The sequence below is a fragment of the Rhipicephalus sanguineus genome, chromosome 5 (assembly GCF_013339695.2).
Source record: "Rhipicephalus sanguineus isolate Rsan-2018 chromosome 5, BIME_Rsan_1.4, whole genome shotgun sequence".
NCBI lineage: Eukaryota > Metazoa > Arthropoda > Arachnida > Ixodida > Ixodidae > Rhipicephalus > Rhipicephalus sanguineus.
In genome coordinates this window covers 171,149,214-171,159,402 of record NC_051180.1, presented here as the reverse complement: position 1 = coordinate 171,159,402, position 10,189 = coordinate 171,149,214, and the positions used below count along the sequence as shown (strand labels likewise).

The following is a 10,189-nucleotide window of genomic DNA, read 5'->3' as shown; positions in this document are numbered from 1 at the left end:
TTCATCGGTAACAGTTGGCAGCATGGCGTCAAGCGTTGTGGCGGAGTTTCTTTCATAAAGCGGTATGAACGGTAATCCTGTGTAGTTTTCTGTAGCACCACGTTGTAGGCGGAAGATACATGCATAAGGATGGCGTCGCTATTCTTCTGTTCAATGTCAATGTTCTACATGGCCAACATCTCCGCGATGGTATTAGTCACGCGCTGTCTTAGGTCATTCGTCGGTGGGTGGTCAACGGTTGTATTGCGACGACCGGACACAGTGTATCGCAATACTCAAGCCATAGTGAGTGTATGGCTTGAGTGAGGTACATAGGTCGGCATAACATATGGATCCCGATCACACTCGCTCAAGAAATATATTTTGCGCTTAGGACTCACTCGGACTCAGACTCACCAAAATCTTCGTCAACCGGACTCACTGGTAATCAGATTCTCTACAATTTCTCTCTACGGACTCACTCGTACTCACACTCAACAAAAAATAGTATTCACTCAGACGCAATCGGACTCAGACTCACGGCTGGATCTGAGTCTGAGTGAGTCGACTCGTGAGTCTGTTAGCGCTTAATTAGCTTTTTCTACCATGGTGTCAATGCTCTTTTACACCAATAACTCGCACAATCGGTGCTCTACTTGGCGCATTTCGATCTCGTGCCTTGAAATAGAGTTATCACTGTTCGCAATCCAGTAACGACAATAATATTAAAATTTATGGCCCACACAAGACATATCTATCAAGAACTTCCTGTGAAAACGCTCGAGGAGAGGGGCGGGGGTGTTGGGATATACGCCTCCGATTAATAATTACTCAGTTCGCATATAAACGCTAGTGCGTTGAAGTATGCGTGAGTAGACGTGAGCATAAACGGGAGCTGACATAAGGCTGCTAGTATCGCTGAAGTAGATAGTGCCATAACTCGAAAAAAAAAATGTGGAGCTCACAGAGACTCATTCAAGAAATATATTTTGCGGATACGGCTCACTCGGACTCAGACAAACCAAAATGTTCGTCAACCGGACTCACTGGGACTCAGACTCATATCAGACTCGGCAGAATATTACCCACCAGGACTCTGTGACACAGACTTACATTCACGGCTCGCTCTGAGTCTGACTGAGCCTGAGTGAGTCGAATAATGCGTGAGTTTGCCGACCTATGGTTAGATCCGCCGCAAATGCGGTCCCACTGTCGTTGCCGAGGACCTTTGGAGCACCATGCCTCAGCAGGATGTTGTCTAGGAAGTACAGGGTGGATGGAAAGAAACACTACCAGCACGGCGTGCCGTGGGGATCACGCTCTCACCTTGGTGACAACAAAAATATGCCAGAAAGGTTATTGATTGTATCGTGGACGACCCTAATGGCTTTTTATTAGCATTCAAGCTACAATCGCCTGAAAAGAAATGCGGAACAGCTGATAAAGTAGATGCCGCACTGTTCGCGTTTCTTTCTGTCCCCACTGTACTAACTCTGTGGTACTACATTTGAGCAGGGCTCTCGTTTCTTCGTTGCGGCTGAGGTAGTCTGTGGCCACGACAACCCACCTATTGCCGGACGTTAACGTCAGAAGAGGCCACGTATGCCCATCCCTATGTGCTGCAGCGTTCGGTAAAACGTCTCGATCGGTTCGACCGGAGTAGCCGGGAGTAGCGTACGGGAGTAGCTGGAGAGACCCGTAGGCGAAAACGATTGCAGAGGAGACCGCTTCGCACGCTACGAAGAAACGCCTTAATCGACGCTACTGTTGCAGTGTGAATTGCCACAGATGTAAACGACTGATTAACAACGTCCAGTGTTACTGATTTCCATAGTTGTCATACGAAAAAGAAAGGCGAGAGCGCTGGATACGGGCCGTTGCGAGCGTGTTGGGAAAGCGAAGTACCCGCGTTCTCCACAGCCGGTCGCATGAAGTGTGATAATGTGGCTCTGCTGTTGTTTTGCGTAGCCTTCATGGAGAACCATGGTAACCTTGACTATGAAGCTCAGCAGAGGCTCTGACCACGGTGCGTGCCGTGTTTTAACTCGGAGTGAGCAGCTACAGGCAGACTGAAGACGCGTGATGCGCACGCCGCGACATCCTATAGACGATTTTCCGCAGCAGCCTACAGGCGCTGCCATGTTTGATCACGTGATCGTAAGTGGCCTTCCCCCAGCCATTTGCCCCAGCCAACGCATTGGGCCAGCGAAGCGGCCGTGGCCGTACCACACAAGCTGGTTGCAGCAGGGTGTAAGCAAGTCACATGCTTGCGCAGCAAAACATAGTTCTACATGCAATCGCCTCAAAGTTGAAAACGTTGAGACATTTGCGTTTGTTTGGCACGTACCACGCCACAACGATAAGCGATATGTTTAATCTACTTCGTATTTATGGTGTACGCCTTTAATTGTTGTATTAGCAACCGCCAGTAGCTGGGGTTACAAGCCAACATGGCAGCACCCATGCAGACGCGACAGCCCGCTTCGATCCGAACTCGCGCTTGCTACTCGCCCACTGTCCTCACAGCAATAAAGGAATGGCAAAATCGGCCATCGCTTTGTGTCAGCTCACTCTGGAGAAAAAGCGTCAGGTATGCTTTGTCTTTATATTGCGATCAGCTGTGTTTATTTAGCCGTGCCTGCTAAGCCTTTTCTCCGACAATATGAGAATGAATCTTGGAAACACTGAAAAATACCGACGAGTACATTGCTCTCGAAGCTTCAGGACGCGAATATAAAGCAAATAAATGCCTAGGTTCTGAACTTACGGGCCACCCAGCGCAGGACGACGACGTGATAAATTCGAGGCGGAAGGAAACTGCGTCCACACATGGACGCAGTTTACTTTTCCGGCGCTGCCGTCTGCTCGCTTTTACTCGCGGGCGCGCAGACGCTATGGGAACGCCGAGCAGACGACGCGATGCGGATGCAGACATATTGAGCAGCGCTGCCAAAGGCCACGCCAAGGGGATGGCCAGGGCATAGAGTTTCCTACAATACTTACTAGAGGGAACTCTGGCGCTACTGTCTATGGGAGCTGCAACGCATGGCGCCTCAGCCAGCATGGGAATGATGGGTAGTACACGGATTTGTCTAAACTTCGTACTTTCGGCTCCGTTTGGCTGGGCTTCGCCTGCATCCGCTTTGTCGCAAGATGAAGTTCAGCAAACGTTCAACAGTTCCACTTCACCACTTAACTTTTTTAGACTCACCAATTCGAATCTGGTCACGAAGTTCACAACGATCCATTCTTTTATCTGAAAGAAAACCAAAACACAGCAATAAACAAAGCCACAAGTGCGTTCGAAGCCCGCAAGTACAAAGACTAGGCAAATCCTTGTACTACCCATCATTCCCATGGTGGCTGAACGATCGCAGCGCCAGAGTTCCCTCTAGTTAATTTTAGGAAACTCTATGGGCCAGGGTAGGGGGACGGCCACGGTGCGGTGGCGCCATCTAGTTTTGATTGAACAAACCAGCTGCGGAAAATCGTCTATAATCTGAGTTGGTCGTCACCGCACAGAATTGCGGACGTACGTTTTGAAGGCTCAGACTTCGGGTTCTAACTAAGTAAATCGCAAAATGTTGGTCGTGACCACCTACCTTCAGGTTTGTTTTGCCCGTGGCCTCCTCCGCAGTTGCCGTAGCTATCTCGGAGGCCACGGTTTTGCCTTTGGTTGTACCCCGCGAAAGTGGATACGCACTTGCCTCCATTTATTTTATTTTATTTTCACATACTGTTAACCCTTTGCAGGGTTTTTACAGGAGTGGGAGCGAAGGGGAACAAAAAGAAAAACAGAAAACATTCACATCAATAGTAACAATCAATTTTGGACCGAGCAGCCTTTCTCAACAAGTTCAATTTAAGGAGGCTACATGCACGAAATAAAGTGGTAGTGGGCGCATTATACATATTTAACACCCGTAGAAAAGAAAAGAAGGATAATAAATCACAGCTGTAAAAGTTGGTGCAAATACAAATGTTGGCAAGCAAGTCAATTCAAGGAAGTAAACAAGGAAATGAAAATACAGTACATACTATGTTATCAGCGTTATGATTAAGTGCTATGTGTATTTTGCAACATTGCTAGAAAGTCATCAACTGTACGCTGTTCGGCTATAAGTCGGTCAAGAGCATTCCATTCTCGAATGCATCTAGGAAAAAAAGAATAATAGAATGTGTTATTGTTGCAAGAGTACTCTTGGAGTGTGTGATCATGTGTGTGACGTGTTTGCCTTGTTGTCTTGGTTTTCACGTATTTAGCGTGGTCTATTTTAAAACAGTTGTGCAATAACAGGTATAAGAACTTTAGGCGATGAATTTTTGCTCGACTTTCGAGTGTCGGCAAATCTGCGTGGCGTAGTAATTGTGTTGGGGAGTCGAGGCGACGATACCGGTTAAAAATAAATCTAATCGCTTTGCGCTGCACTCTTTCAAGCGTGCTGATACCACTATCCGTGAATGGAAACCAGATTATGTTCGCATACTCCAAGATTGGTCTGACAAGTGTGACGTATGCTAGAAGCTTAGTGTCGCGGTCAGCGTGGCGCAGCGTCCGCTTAAGGAAGAATAATTTTTTTAAGGCTTTCTCGGCTATGTTTTCTAGGTGCACTGTCCAACTGAGATCGGAAGTTATAGTCACACCAAGATATTTATACTGGCTTACATTTCGTAGCACGATGTTGTTGTAACCGTAATGGAAGGGTAGGCGTGATTTCTTTTTTGTTACTTGCATGGCGACTGTTTTGTCAGAATTAATCACCATTTGCCAGTTAGAACACCATCGCACAACGTCATTCAGGGCATCGTTCAGTTCAGTTTGGTCACTGGAGCTTTTAACCTGTTTGTACAATATGCAGTCATCTGCAAAAAGCCTAATGTTTGCGTTAATGTTGACTGTTAGATCGTTTATGAATAGAAGAAATAATATCGGTGCCAAGACGGATCCCTGAGGAACACCGGACGTAACGTTTAATGTGTCAGAGACGTGATCACTGCAGTGTACAAATTGTTGGCGACAGGACAAATAGTTGGATATCCAACGGGTCACTGGCCCATCCCCGAGTTTGCAAACCAGCTGGAAAACTAGCTTTTCATGGGAAACCCGGTCGAACGCTTTTGAAAAATCCATAAAGATTATATCAATTTGGGAGTGTTGATTGATGGCTTCGGCCAGATCGTGAATTGTTTCAGCTAGTTGCGTTACGGTCGATAGGCCTCTCCGAAAACCGTGCTGGTTGGGGTGTAATAGGTTATTTTCTTCGACAAGCTTTGTAATGAATTTAAGGATAATGTGCTCGAGTAGCTTACAGCTAGTGCAAGTTAAGGAAATGGGCCTGTAGTTTGATGGAGTCGATTTGTCCCCAGATTTATGCACTGGGATTATTTTTGCAAGTTTCCATTCAGAGGGAATCTGCGAATCTTGAATAGATTTTGTAAATAGTAAGCGCAGGTACATACTAACCGGTTCCGCATACCGTTTGAGAAAAGCGTTCGGTATCCCATCTGGACCACAACTCTTTTTATCATCGAGGTTTAACAGCAGATTCAGTATACCGCTTTCAGTTATTTCCGGAGTTTCAGATAACTTCTTGTCGGTGGGTGGCCTAATCTCGGGATGATGCACTAGCCCATTATCGATCGTAAAGACGGACTGAAAGTAGCGGTTGAAATTGTCTGCCTTATCTTTTGTGTCTATCGAGGGGGAGGCGTTTTGGCCACTGTGTTTGCCACTTACATAGCGCCAAAATTTTTCTGGCGAGGTTTTGATGAATTTTGCTAGCGTGGTACCAAAATAGTGAATTTTTGAAGAGCGTACTTTGCTTTTCAGTGTTCTTGATAAAGTGGCGATCTGAGCGGTGTAGCCAGCTCGTGAGCTAGACCTCCTAGCTTTCCTCAGCCTACTGATTTTACGTTTTATATGAATTATGTCGCGTGTGATCCAGGCATTATGCTTTCTTGTAATTTTTCGCTGTGTGGGGACAAAGTTCTCAATGCAATGAATGACACGTGCCTTGAATTGTAACCATATGTGATCCATTGATAAATTTTTGTCCATGCAAAGATCATAAAAGGCAAGAAATTCGTGATTAAGATATGTTATTATTGCTGCGTCGTCTGCTCTGTTGAAGGCAAGAACGTGTCTATCGGGGCTATGGATTCTAGAAAGACCAGATAGAGGCAGTGTGCATAGGACTGAGCTGTGATCAGATATTCCGTCTAAGATTTCGATGCGCGCCTGGTCTTCTGGAAAATGGTCACTAACGAGCACAACATCTAGAATAGAGCTGGATACGCCCTGTACACGTGTGGGGACGCGCACCAGCTGTTCGAGGTTAAAATTGAACAACATATCTAGTATGACGTCATTTGCAGCACTTCGCACTTTTTTTGATGACCATTCTATTTCAGGCAGATTGAGATCTCCAGCCATGATGATCATACCACCCGTCACGTGATCGTGCATATAATCCAGAAGAAGTTCCAGATAACTTGCCTCAGCATTAGGTGGTCGGTAAATAACTCCAACAAATACACAGCCCTTTTGCAGCTGCACTTTGCACCACACCGCTTCAATGCTAGGGTTGCCCGGTAAGACAGAGTAGCGCAATTCCTTCTTGAAAAAAAGTGCCACGCCCCCTCCTCTAGTCTCTCTATCTTTGCGCACAATCACATAACCTGGCGGCGTGACCTCATGGTCTAGGATGTCCGAGTACAGCCATGTTTCCGTGACAGCAACTATGTCAGGTTTAATTTCTAGAAGGAGAGCTTCGAATTGATCTACTTTATTTACAAGACTACGTGCGTTCACATTCAACAGGGTTACTTCTGTCGACTTCGAGTGACTCTTTTTTCTATGCCAACTTCGTTTTTTTTCACTGCAATTATATCTTCTCGTTCACTATCCCAAGCAAAAAGTTGACCGTTGATTCGCACTTTATCGTGCACCAGTGACACCCTTTCTTGCCTGTCCCGGTGTTCTTTCGTTCGATCCCACAGTTTCTTTCTAATGTCCCGAGTATTACGAGAAAAGTCTTCACTGATAGAGAAACCTGAGCCCTTCAGCTTCGAACACTGTCTGAGGATTGAAACTTTGTCTCGATGATCGAGTAGTCTTAGAATAATGGGTCTGGGTCTAGATATATCAGCTGGCTTCTTTTTTCCTAGACGGTGGATTATTTCGATTCCCTTGGTTTTTATCTGTAGCACACCATCTAAAATCTTCTTTTCGACCAACTCGACAAGCATGTCTGGCGATTCATTTGTTGTTCTTCAGCACCGTAAATGACAAGGTTGGACCGACGGCTCCGGTTTTCTAGATCATCCACTTTCATTTGCATAGCCTTTAGGTTTTTTTCTAAGTTAGATATTCGTTTATTGCACTCAGTGACCTGTTTTTCAAGGCCAGTTATCTTTTCAAGTTTTTTGTCAATCGCGTCAAGTCTGGTGTTTGTTACGGATTTTTCTTTCTTAATATCTTGAATGTCTCCTGCAATTTGCTTTAGCTGTTCGGCTATGGCGTCTAGTGCAGGGCCTGGGTTCAACTCAACATCTCCGCTCAACAGTAGCAACAAACGCAAGGAAACAATCAGTTTACAAAAGGCTTCACGAAGCGACCGTGGGCACGGCAGCAGAATTAGGCAGACATCGTTACTGCGAAATGACTTGTCATAGCGTCTGCTCACCTGCGGGATAAACAGGAACGGGTTTGAAGGCCGCATCTTTACGACGCCGCCGTGCCCACTGCCGATTGTGCCGTAAGCGCTGTCTTTTAAAGGATCGTTCCATGGTGACGTCATCGGTGATCCCAGAGGCTCTGACGATGTAACACCAGCGCCATCGTTGAAGGACCGGTAGCGTTCGTCAGTTGAGGCTGGGTTTATCAGCAGATCCATATCGCCGTTGAAAGTAGGTCGAAGCATTGGTTGTCGCTCCGCACATGCTGCAGAAAGGCCTAGAAGAAGCAGCAGGGTTCCAATCTGCGGGATAAACAGGAACGGGTTTGAAGGCCGCATCTTTACGACGCCGCCGTGCCCACTGCCGATTGTGCCGTAAGCGCTGTCTTTTAAAGGATCGTTCCATGGTGACGTCATCGGTGATCCCAGAGGCTCTGACGATGTAACACCAGCGCCATCGTTGAAGGACCGGTAGCGTTCGTCAGTTGAGGCTGGGTTTATCAGCAGATCCATATCGCCGTTGAAAGTAGGTCGAAGCATTGGTTGTCGCTCCGCACATGCTGCAGAAAGGCCTAGAAGAAGCAGCAGGGTTCCAATCTGCGGGATAAACAGGAACGGGTTTGAAGGCCGCATCTTTACGACGCCGCCGTGCCCACGCCTTTGCAGTATATACAAACGGAAAACGGCCATGAAGAGACTATTTGAGGATGCATAATAAAACAGTCCAATGCACAGGAAGCGAGAGATGAATTAAGGGAGAATGCAACTGAAAAGGCGAAAATCGCCGGGGCCATTCGTCCCTGATAAAGCGAGCTTTGTACCACTGATTGTAAGATGCATAGCTAAGAATATTGATTGTGTATGTACTCCATCGCTTTGGCATTACGTATATACCCGTCTGGTGACAGCAAGGTGTTTGGAGGATCCCCTTTACGACCTGATTGAGGGAAATGTACCAGGGGTGAGAAAGGTGGATAACCCTGATACCTTATGGAGAGGGGCTGAGAAAGGCTTAGACCAGAGAAACGACTCGGGGCCTGCAGAAGGAGGGGGGGAAGCAAACGCTGAAATAGCAGCCGCGGTACAAACTGGGGCCACGAGCAAGTTACGCAAGACTATGAAACCACTGCAGGTCACAGCCATTAACGGGTTAGATATAACAGTGGATAAATTCAAAGAGCTGCAGGAGAAGGCTCGATTCGATTATTTTCCGTCGCGGAGCACCCGTGTAATTGCGGCCGGCAGTTCACCGCTGACGTTGTCGTAGAATAACTACAGCTCTATAGGCGCCATTGGCACTGCACGCCTTACCAACCGCAAACCAATGGACAAAGTGAGCGCCCCAATCGTAGAGTCATCAACTTGCTATCAATGCATGTCTCTGCGGACCATAAAAACTGGCAAGCTGTGCTGCCTTAATAACGTATGACTAACACCGCCAAACACGAAGTCAGAGGTTATACACCTTTCTTTCTCATCTACACTCGCCAACCACCAAGCTTCCGGGACACCGTACTTCCTTTCTCGACGAACGAAAACGCGTGTCGCGCACACCTTATGTCGCCCCGAAGAAAAAAGCATGTCGACTGGCCCGCCTAAAAACTCTCTCGCTCCATTCTCCTGCTAAAGCCTCTTACGACGCAAGACGTCTGCCTGCCACCATTGCAATATGGGATCTCGTGTGGCCGTGGACACTAGAAGGACTATAGGGACTTTGCTAAAAGCTTATTTCTAAATACACCGGTCCATGCATCATTGCCATGTTGCACGACTGAAGTCTTACACTCAGCGAGCTCTCTCACCTTCCATCTGGCCCCGATGAAAATGTAACGCGGTGCTGGAAGAGCGCGAATGAAGAACGAAGAAGAATATGTGCAAGGAATTTGGTGATCGGCAGCATCTAACCGTCTCTTCTCTTGACCCTGCTGCTACATTGACCTCATTGTAGGTAAACCCATATTATCCGAATCAATACAGTAGCACATCATATGCAGCTTGTGAACACCAAGAATTCCATGTAACATGTACAGTAGCGGGCCGTATGAGATGGATCACCGGGCTACGGCTTAATAAACGTTTACTTATAATGTACTGATATGGATGTGGCGTGTTGAATTGCAAGCGTTACCTTTCCACTTGAGCATTGAGTGTTATGAACACTTTGACGCTTGCGAAATGCGTTCAGCCACTATGATTATTAATTGGCGATTTCAGCGTTCTCTCTCATATTGCTCATGACGGTACGTGTCGCGTCATCGTGAGGAGGATTTGCTTACCTTTAAAAGCAGCAGGTGGCGTGGGTAAGTGCCGGCCAGCGTTGATGTGCTACCAAGCCCACTGGAATGCGTGCGGCTCTGGCCGCTTAGCCATACATGGCGACGCTATGATCTGCTCAGTGACATACACCAAAAGCAGTACAGTGACATGCGCCGAGAACATTATGCACAAGCCATGTGATTCACGAGAGCGATTAACATTCATAATCGAAAACTTACCAGATAACTTCTGACCAGAAAAGCCAGCTGATGGCTATC

At 46.9% G+C, this 10,189-nt stretch overlaps 1 protein-coding gene across 1 annotated transcript; it reads right to left on the bottom strand.

The window, feature by feature from the left end:
- Positions 1 to 7,186: 7,186 nt before the first annotated feature.
- LOC119394441 (uncharacterized) lies at positions 7,187 to 8,319 on the bottom strand. The gene has a single exon (XM_049415782.1). It carries the CDS (start codon positions 8,286 to 8,288, stop codon positions 7,194 to 7,196), a length of 1,095 nt encoding a protein of 364 aa, XP_049271739.1. The 5' UTR covers positions 8,289 to 8,319; the 3' UTR covers positions 7,187 to 7,193.
- Between the last annotated feature and the right edge of the window lie 1,870 nt (positions 8,320 to 10,189).

Bases quoted from the DNA above. Each gene is read 5' to 3' on its own strand.
- LOC119394441 (XM_049415782.1), bottom strand. From the start codon at position 8,288: ATGCGGCCTTCAAACCCGTTCCTGTTTATCCCGCAGATTGGAACCCTG.